The sequence below is a fragment of the Scyliorhinus canicula genome, chromosome 16 (assembly GCF_902713615.1).
Source record: "Scyliorhinus canicula chromosome 16, sScyCan1.1, whole genome shotgun sequence".
Taxonomy (NCBI): domain Eukaryota; kingdom Metazoa; phylum Chordata; class Chondrichthyes; order Carcharhiniformes; family Scyliorhinidae; genus Scyliorhinus; species Scyliorhinus canicula.
This window is the reverse complement of record NC_052161.1, coordinates 129,829,392-129,847,649: the sequence shown is the minus strand read 5'-3', so window position 1 is coordinate 129,847,649 and position 18,258 is coordinate 129,829,392. Positions and strand designations below refer to the sequence as shown.

General features: G+C 45.9%; 1 protein-coding gene across 1 annotated transcript in view; it reads left to right on the top strand.

Annotated features, from left to right (window-relative positions):
- prdm16 (PR domain containing 16) overlaps positions 1–18,258 on the top strand; it is a 1,033,598-nt gene that overhangs the window by 874,529 nt on the left and 140,811 nt on the right. Inside the window, exon 4 of the mRNA XM_038773645.1 lies at positions 1,201–1,335. Within this exon, the coding sequence (XP_038629573.1) occupies positions 1,201–1,335 (135 nt within the window). The remainder of the gene's footprint in view (positions 1–1,200; positions 1,336–18,258) is intronic.

The following is an 18,258-nucleotide window of genomic DNA, read 5'->3' as shown; positions in this document are numbered from 1 at the left end:
GACTCTGGTTGCCTTAAAACATCTTTTGTCGCATCAATTTACATCTAAATGAAAACTAAGAGCATTCTCCTGAACCGCACGTGCTAATTTTACGGAAAACTAGTCATGGGCAAGGCTTTTGCCTCCAAAACATGAGTATCTCCACAAATAAATGTTCACAACAACCCTGCTTCCACACTCTCGCCCCACCAACTCCAACAATCCTCTCCGCACCCCGAGCTCAGTGAGATTGCCCAGCTTGTAGCACGGCCATACCCTTGGTTTGTTCCAAGCCGAGCGCATTCATTGGTGGTGTAAGAGTACACCCTGGGCAAGTATATGGAAATAAAATCACTTCGGGTCTCCGTTCTTGATTGCTGTACAGCACCTCTTGACAAAACTGCACCTGTGTTATTATTTGACTGTGATGCCCCCTGGTGTTGAACAGTCTGACAACAATCACCCACAAGGAATGCACATTTGAATTGCTGGCTGCCATAATGTACCCTTCAGGAGTGGAGGAAGGAGAGAAAGTTGGCAAGAAAAAGCTATGAGCAGCCAGGCAACTGTTAGATTAGCATGAGGAACTACTTGGCATATTAGCATGAGGACTTGTTTGTTGTAGCTGTGAAAGATTGTGAAAACAAGTTGATGGGTTAGGGAACCTTTCCGATTCAATAAAATTACTACTGCCAGACCCACAGGTCAGACTACGCCTGTAGATTAGAACTCTGGAGGGAAGCTCACAGTGCAAAGAAACCACAAACTATAGTTGGGAAATAGGATTAGAGTAGGTCACTCCCATTGACGATCGAGTATCAATAGCATGATAGTCTGAATGGCATCCTTCTGTACTGAATTGTTCGTGACCACTCCAAAGTTTACATGCTCAAGGAAAATCCTTTCTCATCATTGCTGTGTCTCGAGTTCAAACGCCTGGAGAGTGGAGCGCTTGCTTGTGTAAATAAATAAAACTTTGAGGTTGCTTAATATTTCATTATTTTTGATTTCCAACAGAAACAAAAAAATACTGTAAATACGGAGCTGACCCATAAACGTCACCCAGTTGTCTTAAAGGTGCTGAAGGGCTGATAGTTTAATTTTCAGCATTTTATTTCAGATTGTTGTAATCTGCAGTTTATTTTTACAGAACCATGAAACAGCTTGTCTGTTGATTCGGTTACTTAGATGGTACAAATTTTGCATTTTATTTTTTTGCAGATTGTTGACGAACTGGGGAATGTAAAATTCTGCATTGATGCAAGCCAGGCTGGAAGTGGGAACTGGCTTAAATACATCCGTTCAGCACACTCCTACAACCAGCAAAATTTAGTAGCATGTCAGATTAATGATCAGGTGAGTTACCTTCATGGAACCAAATCCAGAATCCTGTTTTGGGGCAATTCCTACTGATAAAATGCCAGGTATGAAACTAAATATAACTGCATGTATATAATCCAACAACATGAATACTAACCAGCATCCGGTGTCACAAATTTTAAAGCAACGATTAAATGTTACACCAAAAGAGAACATGCTGGAAAATCTCTGCAGGTCTGACAGCATCTGTAGGGGGAGAAAAGAGCTAACGTCTCCCTACAGATGCTGCCAGACCTGCCGAGATTTTCCAGCATTTTCTCTTTTGGTTTCAGATTCCAGCATCCGCAATAATTTGCTTTTATTATATGTTACAGCAGCATTGAGCTGGGATTTAGCAGGAGTAAAGATTGTAGTAGGTTATTGTGTGTTGTATCCAATCGTCCTCCTGTTCTATATTGTGTGTTAGCTGCCCCAAGGTAAAAACGCTGCTGGAAATAAACCCCCCTAACTGGCATATCTTGGAGAAATGTCTTTTTAATTCATCTGTAAATCTATTTCTAAGAATGTGAGGTGATCTCATTGAAGTGTACAAAATTCTTACAGGGTTCAACACTGTAAATGCAGGATGTTTCCCCTGATTGGGGATGGGGATGGAGGTGTGCTCTTGGACTATGGGGCATAGTCTCAGAATAAGGCGCACGACTGAGATGAGGAGGGATTTCTTCATTCAGAAGGTGGTGAATTTTCTACCCCAGAGGTTCAGTAATTGAGCATGTTCAAATCTAGAGATTTCTAGATACCGATGACATCAAAGAATACGGGGAAAGTGCAGGAAGATTGTATTGAGTTGGAAGATCAGCCATAATCTAGTTAAATGGGGAAGCAGACGCGAGGCAAAATGGCCTACGCCTGCTCCTACATTGGCTTGAAAATCATGAAGCCCTGGGTGCAAAGAAATAATTTTTTTAAATGAGTAACAAATATGTTCCTTATTTTTGCATTACCAACATAAGAGCAGAAGAACTAGGGGCAGAAATAGGCAATTCAGCCCTCAAGTCTGCTCTTCCATTCAATACAATCATAGCTGATCGAATCTCGGTCTCCTCTCCACCTTCCTGCCCATTCCCCAGAACCCTTCATTCTGCGACTCATTATAAACTATCTATCTCCTAGAGTGTTCTGGTACCCAGTGCACTCTAGGGTAGAGAGTTCCACAGATCCACGACCATTTGAGTGAAGTAATTCCTCCTCATTCCTGTTTTAAATCTGCCATCCCTGAGCCTGAAATTACTGCATTGCACTAACTGTAAACAGACAGCTTTATCATAGGAATAAAAACCTGTACAGTCTTAATTCTAAACAAAAGCCTTCCTTTCTCGTTCTGCTTTTCCCATGTTACATAAGGTCACCAAATTCTGGTCAATGACCCTTCATATCAACCATTTTTAAAAAGGTTTTGAGGGTGGTTTTACAGCATTGTGCCCTTCCGAGCACTAATCCTCACCATTTATCTGACCTGAATCCTAAACAAAAGCAATTCTTAAAATAGTTTCATTTTCCATTTTAAACATGTCCTCATCAGTTTATGAGGTACCTTTCTTTGTACTTATATGTGTATACCAACCTGTTAGAATTACCTAAAATGCCGTGAGGCCCCTTCAGACCTTCCATGATCTACCAGTTCTAACTAGCCACAAAGAGAGCCATGCTTCCTAATTGGTTAATGTAGTTCACGAGTGTTTCAACTGTTGCCCAATGACTACCAGCAGCCTCTGGCACTTAGTCCACAAAGTCCAGGCAATATGGTGGCCCAGGAGGTTTACTGCGGCCAGGTAAAACCAAGAACCTGCAGGTTTGGAAAGGACCATTCTTTGCATTGTTGCCTCATTGGTGGCTGAATCCTACATCACAGTAACAAGATGTGTCGGGCATCAGTAATTTGACTTAGATACAGCTTATTAGGTACCATAGCGTTAAACCCCAGAGGCAGTCATCTAATCTGTGTATGTATCCCTGCAAAAGGTAAAATGCTGACACAGACTAGATCAAGGTCAAAGGTAGTCTCACACCTCCTCCTGATTTTACTTCCCATTCAAGTTGTTAGAGAGTAATATTGGGCATGGTGTAAAACCAGTGAGTTTCTTGCCCAAATGTTAGCTTAAAATAGCCTGTTTTCATACAGAAATGTAGATCCCCTGGGATGTATGTTTTGTTTGCAGGGTGTCCATAGTAGCATCAGGTTTCTCTCTGGTTGACATTCAATTTCTCTATATGTCAATTTTTTCGGAGTAGTGAACCTGTGTAAAAAAACACATATAAAGAGATATCAGTATTGTCATACCAATGAAGGACCAGTTAGAAAGCTGGATATGTTTGTTTTTACTGTGAACTGCTTCAAAAAGCTCCATCTGTGATCATAACTAGCGATCAACAGTGAGGCAACATCCCATCAAGGTCTCATAAGAACATAAGGGGCTGGATTCTCCCCTACCTGGCGGGGTGGGGGTTCCCGGCGGGATGGAGTGGCGTGAACCACTCCGGCGTCGGGCCACCCCAAAGGTGCGGATTTCTCCGCACCTTTAGGGGCTAAGCCCTCACCTTGAGGGGCTAGGCCGGCGCTGGAGTGGTTCCCGTCCCACCGGCTGGCGTGGAAGGCCTTTTGCGCCACGCCGGCCGGGCCGAAGGGACTTCGCCGGCCGGCGGAAGTCCGCGCATACACGGGAGCGTCGGACATCATCCCCACGCATGTGCAGGGGAGGGGGTCACTTCCGCGTCGGCTATTGTGTAGTCTATGGCCGACGCGGAAGGAAAAGAGGGCCCCCACGGCACAGACCCGCCCGCGGATCGGTGGGCCCCGCCCGCAGGCCAGGCCACCATGGGGAACCCCCTGGGCCAGATCGCCCCGCACACCCCCAGGACCCCAGAGCCCGCCCGCGCCGCCAGTCCCGCCAGTAAGGGAGGTGGTTTGATTTCCGCCGGTGGGACCGGCATTACAGCAGCGGACTTCAGCCCATCGTGGGCCGGAGAATCGCCGGGGAGTGGGGGCACCCACCGGTGCGGCACGATTCCCGCCCCCGCCGAATCTCCGGTGCCGGAGACTTTGGGAGACGGCAGGCGGGATTCACGCCGGCCCCCGGCGATTCTCCGACCCGGCGGGGCGTTGGAGAATCCAGCCCAAGAACTAGGAGCAGGAGTAGGCCATCTGGCCCCTCGAGCCTGCTCCGCCATTAATGAGATCATGCTGATCTTTTGTGGACTCAGCTCCACTTTCCGGCCCAAACAAAAAACTATCCATCTTTACCTTAAAAACATTTAATGAAGGAGCCTCAACTGCTTCACTGGGCAAGGAATTCCATAGATTCACAACCCTTTGGGTGAAGAAGTTCCTCCTAAATTCAGTCCCAAGTCTACTTCCCCTTATTTTGAGGCTATGCCCCCTAGTTCTGCTTTCACCCGCCAGTGGAAACAACCTGCCCGCATCTATCCTATCTATTCCCTTCACAATTTTATATGTTTCTATAAGATCCCCCCTCACCCTTCTAAATTCCAATGAGTATAGTCCAAGTCTACTCAACCTCCCCTCGTAATCCACTTTCCTGTCTCACTGCAGACTGTTGCTTTGGCTCGGGTAGTGTGGGTGATGAGTAGTTGTTCCTGGGTTCCTGTGAGAGCAGTGTCAGAATGAGTTTGAAAGCCCATCCAGCCTTGGAAACTGTAGCCAGGTGACAAGATAAATCGTGAGAGAGATAGCAGAGAAAAGCGACACATGGCCTGAGGGTCACCTCCTGCTCAACCTTTTTCGCAGCACTAGAATGATTTGAAATAGAATACTGCAACAATAAAATGGTTTGACCTCGCTATAACACCCACATAAATGTTGCAAAATCCTGCCTTGGCACCTTGCATCTGCCCTCGCCACACCTTGCATCTCTGCAAATGTCTCCTTCGTTTACAATTTGATATAGCACATACTTTTGTCTTGAACTTGCACTTAAAACCCTGCACAGCCTTCCCTTCCCCACCTCTCTCTGTAACCTCTTCCTGTCCATCTCCCACACTTACAAACTCTCGTGAAACACAATGATATTCATCCACGTTACTAGGGTTCATTGAAGTTCCCACTTATGGGGTGGGGGGGGGGACATATTTAAAAAGCTTTTTAGTGGTTTCCAAACTCTTCATTATTTTGGGGATCTTGTATGGACAATTTGAAAACGAGCACTATTTTTAAAAGAAATTCATCATTTAGGAAAATGAAAATTCATACAGGAGCATCCCTAAGGATTAAAATCCATTAACTTTTCATCATTGGAATTTTTATTATTTATGTATGAATTAGGGGAAAGGAAACCTGATTTCACGCTGGAAGGTGCAGCCAAAAAAGTTCAGCAACAAGGGAGCTCAGTGAAGCGGCTGAAAGTTGTGCAGTGTTTGAGACCCAGAGCTGTACTGGAGATTGCTGGGCTAAGCCCTTGATGTTGATTGACCGCTTCTCCTAATCAGGTCTGCATTAGGCCAGGCCAGAATAACGAGTTCCGCAAGTGCGGGCGGTTGAATAGTAGCTGGAATAATCCCTGCTTCAGGCGCACCCCCTGCAGGTTGATGAGAGACTGGCTGGATGCCCCTTGTGGTAAAGGTGACCTTTCTTCGGTGGCCAAGATTTTGGGGGAGGTGAGAATGAGAAGGACTAATTGTCTTTCATAATCAGAACTTGGAAATTGGCTTTGAGTTTACAAAAAAACTTAGCGCCTCCATATCAAATTCACATTGTTTTCATCAGTAATTTAACGAGGTCTTAAACCGGTTCTTATTTTAAACGGTGAACAGTTTTATTAAAATGGCAAATGCTTTAGGAATCACCAACAGTACCTTCAGTCTTCAACTGGTTAATTTGACACCAGTGGATTGGCCCCTGTCTGAATTTGTTTTTGATATCGTTTTAGCTGCAGACCTGCAGCCGACTGAATCTGTTGCTGAAACAACAGTAATAATTGTTGCTACCACATTATAATAAAGGATGAACAACAGAAGAACTTGCAAGTGGCCGCTGGTCGCGACATATCTCGGCCAGACGACAAGGAGTCGATGTAATCCAGTGAGAATGATGAATGCAACATCTGCTGGAAAGTTGCAGAGGACCTGGGTGCTCTTCAGAAGTGAGGGGTTCTCGAAGGCCAGCCAGCTGGTAGCTATGAATGGGTCTGTGTGCGAGGTAGCTGTCAGCTCCGAATGATTGATAACCCAGCACTATAAAGTGAAGATCAGAGCCTTCCTCTTCATACTGGACATCTAGAGAGCCTGAGACCATGACATCATACTTTCATATCCACTCAGTCTTTTAAATTGTCCCTTCAAGGAGAGGAAGCAGATTTGTGCCAAACAAAAAAACTGCAGACTTGAATTACCAGCATCGGCTTAAATTGTGTATGAGCTAAAATGATTCTCTTGCCAGAAAAAAAAAGCCACTGAGCTTTCTGGCCTAGCTTGTGTCCCAAGTGATTTTTCATTTGGAATCCAGAAACCGTTTTAAACATGTTTTATCATCGGTCCTCCTCATTAATTTATGAGAAGTCATTAACTCCTCAAATTAAACATGATCATATGTGATCTAATCATTTACATGGTATCACCACTCCTAACTTTATTACCTCCTCTACCCCTACAGCCTCTCAGAACTCTGCGTTCCTTCAGTTTTGACCTCTTATGCGTTCCCAACTTCCTTCACGCCATCATTGGTTTCCGTATCCTTCAGCCATCTCGACCCTATGCTCTGAAATTCCCTTCCTAACCCATACTCTCTCTATTTCTCCTCCATTAAACTGCCCCTGAAAACCTACCTCTTTGACCAAACCTTTGGTCACCTGTCTAACATCTCCTTCTTGGGCTCAATATCAACCTTTTGTTCAATTGTAATCCTGTGAAGCACCCTGGGACGTTTTTGTTTGTTAAAAGTGCTCCATTGATGCAGAATGCTATTGTTGATCAGCATCATTGGTTGAATAACAATTAAATTATTGACTATGGTTCGCCTAACAATAAGGTCTGAGATTAAGATGCCTGTATTGGATATGTATAATGCACATATCAAATGCCAATGGGATTTCAGAGACTCAACCAGGTCACCAAATTTTCTGTGGTTGCTAATTTATTAATGTGTTAATTCTGTTACTGTATGTTTTCAGCTGTGACAAGAAGTTTTTCCTTTAGATAGCAGTGGTTGCAAACTTGGGGATAAAAGAGGGAGTCCCCAAGAGTGTCAGGATTTGTCAGGGAATTCCAGTATGTCCCAGTATATGTAGGGATTTTCCAGTGTGTGCCAGTATTTTTAGGGAATTTCCTGTGAATTCCAGTATTTGTCGGGAATTTCCTGTGAATGCCAGAATTTGCAGGGGATTCCCAGTGTGTGGCAGTATTTGCAGGGGATTCCCAGTGTGTGGCAGTATTTACAGGGAATTTCCAGTGTGTGCCAGTATTTGCAGGGGATTCCCAATGTGTGGCAGTATTTGCAGGGGATTCCCAGTGTGTGGCAGTATATGCAGGGGATTCCCAGTGTGTGGCAGTATATGCAGGGGATTCCCAGTGTGTGGCAGTATATGCAGGGGATTCCCAGTGTGTGGCAGTATATGCAGGGGATTCCCAGTGTGTGGCAGTATATGCAGGGGATTCCCAGTGTGTGGCAGTATATGCAGGGGATTCCCAGTGTGTGGCAGTATATGCAGGGGATTCCCAGTGTGTGCCAGTATTTGCAGGGGATTCCCAGTGTGTGCCAGTATTTGCAGGGGATTCCCAGTGTGTGCCAATATTTGCCGGGGATTCCCAGTGTGTGGCAGTATATGCCGGGGATTCCCAGTGTGTGGCAGTATATGCAGGGGATTCCCAGTGTGTGGCAGTATATGCAGGGGATTCCCAGTATGTGCCAGCATATGCAGGGGATTCCCAGTGTGTGGCAGTATTTGCAGGGGATTCCCAGTATGTGCCGATATTTGCAGGGGATTCCCAGTATGTGCCAGTATTGCAGGGAATTTCCAGTGAGTGCCAGTATTTGCAGGGGATTTCCAGTGTGTGCCAGTATTTGCAGGGGATTCCCAATGTGTAGCAATATTTGCTTGGATTCCTAGTGTGTGCTAGTATTTGGAGGGAATTTCCAGTGATTGCCAGTATTTGCAGGGACTTTCTAATGTGTGTCAGTATTTCCAGGGAATTTCCAGTGAATGCCAGTATTTGCAGGGGACTCGCAGTGTGTGCCTGTATTTGCAGGTAATTTCCAGTTAGTGCCAGTATTTGAAGGGCATTTCCAGTGAGTGCCAGTATTTATAGTGGGCTCCCAGTGTGTGCCAGTATTTACAAGGGGCTCCCAGTGTTTGCCTGTATATGCAGGGTATTCCCAGTGTGTGCCAGTATTTACAGAGGGCTCCCAGTGTTTACCGTATTCCCAGTGTGTGCCAGTATTTGCAGTGAATTTCCAGTGAATGCCAGTATTAGCAGTGGATTCCCAGTGTGTGCCAGTATTTGCAGGGGATTCCCAGTGTGTGCCAGTATTTGCAGGGAATTCCCAGTGTATGCCAGTATATGCAGGGTATACCCAGTCTGTGCCAGTATTTGCAGGGGATTCCCAGTCTGTGCCAGTATTTGCAGGGTATTCCCAGTGTGTGCCAGTATTTGCAGGGTATTCCCAGTCTGTGCCAGTATTTGCAGGGGATTCCCAGAGTGTGCCAATATTTGCAGGGGGTTCCCAGTGCGTAGCAGTATTTGCTTGGGTTCCTAGTGTGTGCCAGTTTTTGCAGGGAATTTCCTATGAATGCCAGTATTTGCAGGGAGTTCCTAGTGTGTGCCTGTATTTGCAGGGAATTTCCAGTGTGTTCCAGTATTTGCAGGGGGCTCCCAATGTCTGCCTGTATTTGCAGGGACTTTCCAATGTGTGCCTGTATTTGCAGGGGACTCCCAATGTGTGCCTGTATTTGCAGGGGACTCCCAATGTATGCCAGTATTTGCAGGAATTTCCAGTGAGTGCCAGTATTTGCAGCGACTTTCTCATGTGTGCCAGTATTTGCTTGGAATATCTAGTGAGTGCCAGTATTTGCAGGGAATTTCCAATGAGTGCCAGTATTTGCAGGGAATTTTCAGTGAGTGCCAGTATTTGCAGGGGATTCCCAATGTGTAGCAGTATTTGCTTGGATTCCTAGTGTGTGCTAGTATTTGGAGGGAATTTCCAGTGATTGCCAGTATTTGCAGGGACTTTCTAATGTGTGTCAGTATTTCCAGGGAATTTCCAGTGAATGCCAGTATTTGCAGGGGACTCACAGTGTGTGCCTGTATTTGAAGGGCATTTCCAGTGAGTGCCAGTATTTATAGTGGGCTCCCAGTGTGTGCCAGTATTTACAGGGGGCTCCCAGTGTTTGCCTGTATATGCAGGGTATTCCCAGTGTGTGCCAGTATTTGCAGGGGACTCACAGTGTGTGCCTGTATTTGAAGGGCATTTCCAGTGAGTGCCAGTATTTATAGTGGGCTCCCAGTGTGTGCCAGTATTTACGGGGGGCTCCCAGTGTTTGCCTGTATATGAAGGGTATTCCCAGTGTGTGCCAGCATTTGCAGGAAATTTCCAGTGAGTGTCAGTATTTACGGGGGGCTCCCAGTGTTTGCCTGTATATGCAGGGTATTCCCAGGGTATTCCCAGTGTGTGCCAGTATTTGCAGTGAATTTCCAGTGAATGCCAGTATTAGCAGTGGATTCCCAGTGTGTGCCTGTATTTGCAGGGACTTTCTCATGTGTGCCAGTATTTGCAGGGGGCTCCCAACGTCTGCCTGTATTTGCAGGGAATTTCCAATGTGTGCCTGTATTTGCAGGAATTTCCAGTGAGTGCCAGTATTTGCAGGGAATTTCCAGTGAGTGCCAGTATTTGTAGGGAATTTCCAGTGTGTGCCAGTATGTGTAGGGAATTTCCAGCGAGTGCCAGTCTTTGCAGGGAACTTCCAGTGTGTGCCAGTATGTGTAGGGAATTTCCAGCGAGTGCCAGTCTTTGCAGGGAACTTCCAGTGAGTGCCAGTATTTGTAGGGAATTTCCAGTGAGTGCCAGTATTTGCAGGGAATTCCCAGTGTGTGCCAGTATTTGCAGGAATTTCCAGTGTGTGCCAGTATTTGCAGGGAATTTCCAGTGAGTGCCTGTATTTGCAGGAAATTCCATTGTGTGCCAGTATATGCAGGGGATTCCCAGTGTGTGCCAGTATTTGCAGGAATTTCCAGTGTGTGCCAGTATTTGCAGGAATTTCCAATGTGTGCCAGTATTTGCAGGGAATTTCCAGTGAGTGCCAGTATTTGCAGGGAATTTCCAGTGAGTGCCAGTATTTGCAGGGAATTTCCAGTGAGTGCCAGTATTTGCAGGAATTTCCAGTGAGTGCCAGTATTTGCAGGAATTTACAGTGCGTGCCAGTATTTGCAGGAATTTCCACTGAGTGGCAGTATTTGCAGGAATGTCCAGTGTGTGCCAGTATTTGCAGGAATTCCCAGTGTGTGCCAGTATTTGCAGGGAATTTCCAGTGTGTGCCAATATTTGCAGGGAATTTCCAGTGAGTGCCAGTATTTGCAGGAATTTCCAGTGTGTGCCAGTATTTGCAGGAATGTCCAGTGTGTGCCAGTATTTGCAGGGAATTTCCAGTGTGTGCCAGTATTTGCAGGAATTCCCAGTGTGTGCCAGTATTTGCAGGGAATTTCCAGTGTGTGCCAGTATTTGCAGGAATTCCCAGTGTGTGCCAGTATTTGCAGGGATTTACAGTGTGTGCCAGTATTTGCAGGAATTTCCAGTGAGTGCCAGTATTTGCAGGAATTTCCAGTGTGTGCCAGTATTTGCAGGAATTCCCAGTGTGTGCCAGTATTTGCAGGGAATTTCCAGTGTGTGCCAGTATTTGCAGGGAATTTCCAGTGAGTGCCAGTATTTGCAGGAATTCCCAGTGTGTGCCAGTATTTGCAGGAATTTCCAGTGAGTGCCAGTATTTGCAGGAATTTCCAATGTGTAGTAGTATTTGCAGGAATTCCCAGTGTGTGCCAGTATTTGCAGGGAATTTCCAGTGAGTGCCTGTATTTATAGGAAATTTGAAGTGTCTTCCAGTATTTAAAGGGGTAGAGGAAGAGTATATGCATATCTATGGGGTTTCATCCACAGAGAAAGATTTTAAAACTTTTGAAGCCACCGTTTAATTCTCAAATTACTGGCCAGTTTCTGTTTTCCCTTTGTGAACAGCCATGGTGTGTTCACTTGTGTTAAAGGCACTATATGAACGCATGGTGCTGTTGATTGGTTTCTTTTGAACACAAATGCTGTTCACCAAGAAAGAAGACTTACATTTTTATCATGTAGGAAATGGTGCACAGAAATGGTAATGACTAGATATCTATTTTCATTGACTTTGAAGATTAATTGTTGTTTCAGGTCAGAAAAATAAAATAAATAAATGTTGCACCCCCTCAAAATGGCACAAGTGTGTCAGCCTAGAGGTTTTTGTGCTAAGTTTCTGGAGTGGGACTTGAACTTATAACCTTCTGATTCGGAGGCAAGAGTGTTTCCAACTGACCCACAGCCGGCACATTATAATGAGTAGAGCCGATGTGGTTTACAATTCTGCCACTTTTTGTGGACTGAGTGTATGGAAAAGCAAATCAGGCCAGAGTCAGAAGTCCAAAGGGCCTGTAAGGTGACCAATGGAAAAATTCACAGGTGGACATCAACTCTGAATTCAGTGTACCTGGGAATGGGAGCCATTGGAGATGATCACAACAAGGGCAAATATAAGCTTAAAGTAGGCAGTGGAGTTTTGAATGGAACAAGGTAGAGTCATATCTAACTTAATAATCTTGACGACTTCTGTAAGATTGGTACAGGGCGGGATTTAATGTCGGTGATGGGCTTTGCCCATCAGCTGGAGAAATGTCAAGAGTCTCGGGCTGCCTGTTTTCAGGAAGGCCCACCACATTGTCAACTAGGCAGCGATGGACCTTCCCTGGGATCTTGTACCCTGGGGGTGGACCCGCTCCTTGAGTCCTGCCAGCAAATTAGAGGCTGGCAGACCTTCATTTGTCAGCAGTGCCACCAGTGAGGTGGTGGCTGCTGCCGGTAATGCATCCAACCAAAGGCTTAGGATCACTGAGGAACCCAGGCTGCAGGAGAGTGATGGTGACAGGGGATGATGGTGTGGGGATCGGGATGTTGGCAACAAGGGCAGCGGGTGTCTCTCAGAGGACCCCTCCCTTCCAGATGCTGCATCTCTCAATCAGACACTTTCAACAAGTGCCTTTCAACAAGGAAAACTCCTGGATGCTCACAAATGACCTTGACAAGCTACATACCAACAGCGGCGGGAAGAGGTCCTTAACTGAATATTATTTGCCCACCCAAGTGCCTCCGTTGGCAGCAGGAAAGGAAAGCCGTCCATGAGGCCTTCTGCCATGGATTTAATCACGGCAGAGGCAGTAAGCTGGTGTGGTTGCCACTCACCACCCTCCTGCCCGATTAAATACCCGCCTGTCATCAAACTCAACACAGGGGATGGCATTAAATTCTGCCCTTAGAAACCACTGCCGTGGTCAAACCTGGTTGTGTTGAGTTGGTTTCCAAAGACCAAATAGCACATCAGGCCAGCAGCTGCATTTCTAAACACAACAGTGCAAAGGCTTTTCTCAATCAAATTACAGCTAACAATGCCATTGCTCTCGGAATAATCCCCTTAGTAAGAACAATTAATACATAATGAGTGTGTTCTCATATGTATTTTTTCACACATGAAGTAGCATATATTTTTTGAGCTCCTTGATGGCACAATATGTAAATACACTTGTTCATATATTACTGAACCAAACACTAGAAAGGTACAAGTTTTGATGTATTGAGTAAAAATAAATCCCAAAAACTCCAATGCATTGATCATCAGCTTACTTTGAAATGTCACATACTACCTGTATCTATACGGAATAACCATGTGTGAAAGACACTCCGATCAAAGGAGATCAACACATAATTAGCAATATATAAAAAAGAGATTTATTCACTACAGAATGTATCTGTGTATTACACACCAGTTTTTACTGAAGGAGAATGTTAAAATTATGCAGCCGTGTTTACATCTTTGTGCAGCATTCTCTGCAAATAAAGTCACAATCTGAGGACCCCCAGCAAGCACTGACATGCCAAAGGGACCTTATGCAAATATTGGCACATCCTTTGGAACTCAGTGCAAACCCTGATACATTCTGAGGGGCCTTGTCAAATATCAAGTAATTTCTACGGATTCTGTGAAAATATTGGCATTCTTCTGGGAACCATGTGCAAATAATGACAATCTCAGAGGCCCCAACAAATACTGACAGATTCTGAGTGACACTTTGCGAATCTTAACGCCTAGAAACCCCGAGTGAATGTTGACAGGCTTCCAGACACTCTCTGCTCAAACTACTGAAAACCATGTCAACTGCTCTTCGAGAAACAGTGCACAGAAGCAGAAATAGTGTGTCGGGAATACAACAAATGCAGAAAAAAATAGATCACCAAATTCTCAATATATGCTCACGATAGGGCGGCACGGTGGCACAGTAGTTAGCACTGCTGTCTAACAGCTCCAGGGATCCAGGTTCAATTCCAGCCTTGAGTGTCTGTGTGGAGTTTGTACTTTCTCCCTGTGTCTTCGTGGGTTTCCTCCGGGTGCTCCGGTTTCGTCCCAGAGTCCAAAAATGTGCAGGTTAGGTTGATTGGCCATGCTAAATTGCCCCTTACTGTCCAGAAGGTTAGGGAGGGTTGCTGGGTTATGGGGATAGGGTGAAGGCATGGGCTTAAATAGGGTGTTCTTTCCAAGGGCTGGTGCAGACTTGATGGTACGAATGGCCTCCTTCTGCACTGTAGGGATTCCATGATTCTATGTACAGAATTTCTAACCAGAGATAGAGAAACCAGATGATCACATGGGATTCCTTGCAGACTCCAAATTTAAAATCTATATACTCTTTTTAACATAATAAACTGGCCCAAGGCACTTTGTTATAATGTGAGCCAGGAAGTTACTAGATAGTGAGATGTATTGTACCTAATTTTAATATAGGCACAAGGTGACTCCACCCTTTCTGTTCCATCAGTCTGCCTGAAACATGAGTTGAGAAAATCAACTTATTACCTCACTGTAGCATTGCCATTTCCCACATAAGCCATGCCGTCCTGCCCTTAAGGACTGGGAGGGCCAATTAGTAACCAGTTATTGTGACTCTTCTCTTCTGGGCTTGTGCCAGTACAAGCTGGATTGAGTCCACCAAAGCGCAATTCAATTGAGACTCTACCAGCTGCCAAAGAGAGAAGAGTAGACTCGCTCATCAGTCAAAGTTGGATTCAAACTTATAGGTGAAAAAATAGTGTTGGCTCTTTATCCAGTTCTGTTTGAGATAAATATTCAAATAAATATCTGTGCAAAATGATCTTTGTTCATTCAAAGTATTCCTCCCTTTGGGAGTCACTTGAGAATATCTGTCTTGTGCAACATTGTGTGACTGGAGAATCTGGTGACAGTAATATTCAACTGTTCTACAATACTGGCTGTGACACTTTCCTGGCAATGCTCCGACCCAATTCAGTGCTAAACAAATCCTCAGGTTTGTCAATAGTTGAGACTGTTCAACTTGTTGGCACCCGATGGAGTTTCTTGTATTTGTTATGGGTAGTACGTTTTGCAGTTCTTTTGCCTCCCTTTTGACTTCCTGAATCCCATTCCCCCCCCTGCAGCCGAGAACACAAGTGGGACTGATCGATCTGAGACCATGCCTCTTGAGAGGTGTGAGAACATGGTCCTTTAACCTCTCTCTCTCTCATTTTCCCTGACATCCTCCAGCAGCAGGGATACTTTAGCAGAGCTGTTGTCTAACCCGACATCCCATCATTGATGTCCAAAACCAGTGTTACCCCGAAGCCCTTTTGCAGATTTTTGGTGTCGAGGAAAAGCAACCCACTTCCAATGATTGACAGACTCCCGGGGAGCCTTCCCAACTTCTGATTGGCAGTATGAGCGATCCAAAAGAAAAAAGTGCTATCAATACATAATTAAAAACTCTATTGTCATAAAGCAACAGGAATAGTTTCTTGTGAAACAACAAATCCAAAAAGAATTAAGATTTCTTATACATGTCCAAAATTTGGCGAGTCCACATTGAAAACCTGAAACCTATATTCATTTTAAATAAGCAAAACTGAAAATCTTCCTCTTAGCACCATGTAACAAAAGAATAAAACAAAACGAAGCTTCTGAAACAGTGCTTCCCAAACTATTTCCTGGTGTGTCCCCATTATAATGACCCAGACTTTGTGTGACCCCCGCAGTGAAAGGTTAGGGGATATGAGAGTTGTTGAGTAGGAGGTGGTGACTTTTAGCTGCTGAGTGGGGTGGCTGGTCTTCAGCTGCTGAGTGTTGGGGAAATGAGGTTGAGCATGTTTAAACTGCAGGGTTTAAAAAAAAACTAAACCTACCTTTTCACAGCCTTTTTTGAGGAGGAATCAGACCTCAAAGATCTGTCCGTCAGGCCACACCCGCCATTAGAAAAACCCAAGGGTTTAAAGGGGTGTGGCAGCTGTCAGACATCAGTCTGAGTTCCACGGTAGGGCTTACAACCACAAAATCCCGGCTCGCAACCCCACTGGTGATCACAACCCACAGTTTGGGAAGTCGGAAAAGTAAACATATCCCTCCCCCAACCTTCCCCCCCCACCCCCTCCCCACTTCAAATCCACTCCATTCCTTACTAACATCAACTGCGAGATGGTTACACCATATCACAATGAGTGGAATTGTGCTTTCAGTTTCACCCACCCCAGGGACACCGCCAAAATTGTGAGAAACAACAAAATATGGCACTTTGCCTTATTATCAGGATGACCCAAAGCCACAGTCAATGAGTTACTTTTGGAAGTATGGTAATGTAGGGGAAAGGCAGTCGCCATTTTAACTGCAATAAGGTCCTAGAAAGCAGAAAATGAGATGAATGACCAGTCAGTCCTTTTCTTTTGATGGTGTTGGCTGAAAGAGGGACAGTTACCACCCCCTACTGTCACTTCTCGCGAACACAGAATGGTCCAAATAAAAGTGCAACATTTTAAGGAGCAAAAAGCACAGGTCAAATCTCAAATTCACCCAAATTAAGCTCAAGTTGCAACCTAGCTCCTGCTTTATTCCCCTTCCTCATTAACAGTAAGCTCGACATAAAAAAAACAGTTTCAACCTCTGTGACTAAGTCTTTCTTTTCAGTGCTGGCTGTTATTAGTACAATGAAACAATCCCTCCGTAGCACACAATATGATCACAATGTGGGGATTAGATGCAAAAAAAACAGCATTAATGCCCAGCACTGTAGCTCATTGTTTCTCAATGAATCGTTTTGAAGATTTCCTCAGGACTGGGTTGCTAGTTGGTTTGTTTTTTGAAAGATCACGTAAACGGTTTGTGCTTGTACTTCCAAGTGATTTCTTTGTGATATACCTAATTGTTTTAAAGCCGCTGCTTATTTATTAAGGCTTCTGGATGTTGAAGCAGTGAATTTATTTATTTTCAACATTTAGCATGTGTGTCACTCATAAAGTTAGCCTCCACATTCGGACAAGTGTTCAGTGAATCAGAAAGCAGAGGATGAATGAGTTGCTGGCATTCTTACTGATAATTAAACTAGCCATAATCTCAACAATTAATTCTACTGTTATCAAGATTTCTCCAAGCACAGAGGTTTGAGGTGGTGACATTAGATTCAGCTTTGTTGATTTGTGGCATGCAATTCAGCAATTCAGGGCTCAATATTAACTCGGTGTAAGTGGATGAGCTTTGAATGAGCATGGACAAGCTTTCATAGGTGAAGAAAGATTTGTTTTGCCGCTCATTTCAGGCCCCAATTTCTTTCCGCTCCCTTCTTTCTCCTTGAAGATGTTGGGTCTTTAATGAGTTGCAGATCCAGAAGCACTGAAAATCCTTATTATTTCACCCAAGTGGCCATTATTCATCAGTGAGACTTCATAATGAATGTTGATGAATCATCCAATCATGGGAGGCACCAAATCTAAATCTACCCCAGATATCATCCAATAGATTTACACAAGGATCACTGGATAGTGATCAGGGGCGGCATTCTCCCCTACCCGGCGTGACGGAGGGTCCCGGAGTAGGGGAGTGGCGCCAACCACTCGGGCCAGCCCCGCGCCGGAGCGGTTGCCACCGGGGGCGCAAAAAACCGGCGCCCCCGGCAGCGGGGCTGGCCGAAAGGCTTTCGCTGGTCCGCGCATGTGCCAGCAGTGACGTCACTGCCGGCGCATGCGCGATGTGTGGTTCTCTTCCGCTTCCGCCATGGCGGAGGTCGTGGCGGCCGCGGAAGAACATAGTGCAGCCAGGGCACTGGCCCATAGTCTGAGCGGGGGGCCCCGATCGCGGGCCAGGCCACCGTGGGGGCACCCCCCGGGGTCCGATCGCCCCCGCCCCCCCAGGACCCGGGGGCCTGCTCGCGCCACCGAGCCCGCTGTTCCAGAGATGGTTTAACCTCGGCGGCGGGAGAGGCCTCCCAGCGGCGGGACCTCGGCCCATCTGGGCCGGAGAATCACTGCAGGGGCCTCTCCGATCGGAGTGGCAAGATTCTGCCGCCGCCACTTCCTGGGTGGCGGAGAATCTCTGCCACGGCGGGGGCGGGATTTTTGGCGGCCCCAGGTGATTTTCCGACCCTGCTGGGGGTTGGAGAATTTCGCCCCTGGGGTGGGATTCTCCGACCCCCCGCCGGGTCGGAGAATCGCCGGGGGCCGGTGTCAATCCTGCCCCCGCCATGTCCCGAAGTCTCCGGCACCAGATATTGGGCAGGGGTGGGAATTGCGGCGCGCCTGTCGGCGCCCCCCCCCCCCCCCCCCCCCCGGGCGATTCTCTGGCCCGCGATGTGCCGAAGTCCCGCTGCTGTCATGCCTCTCCCGCCGGC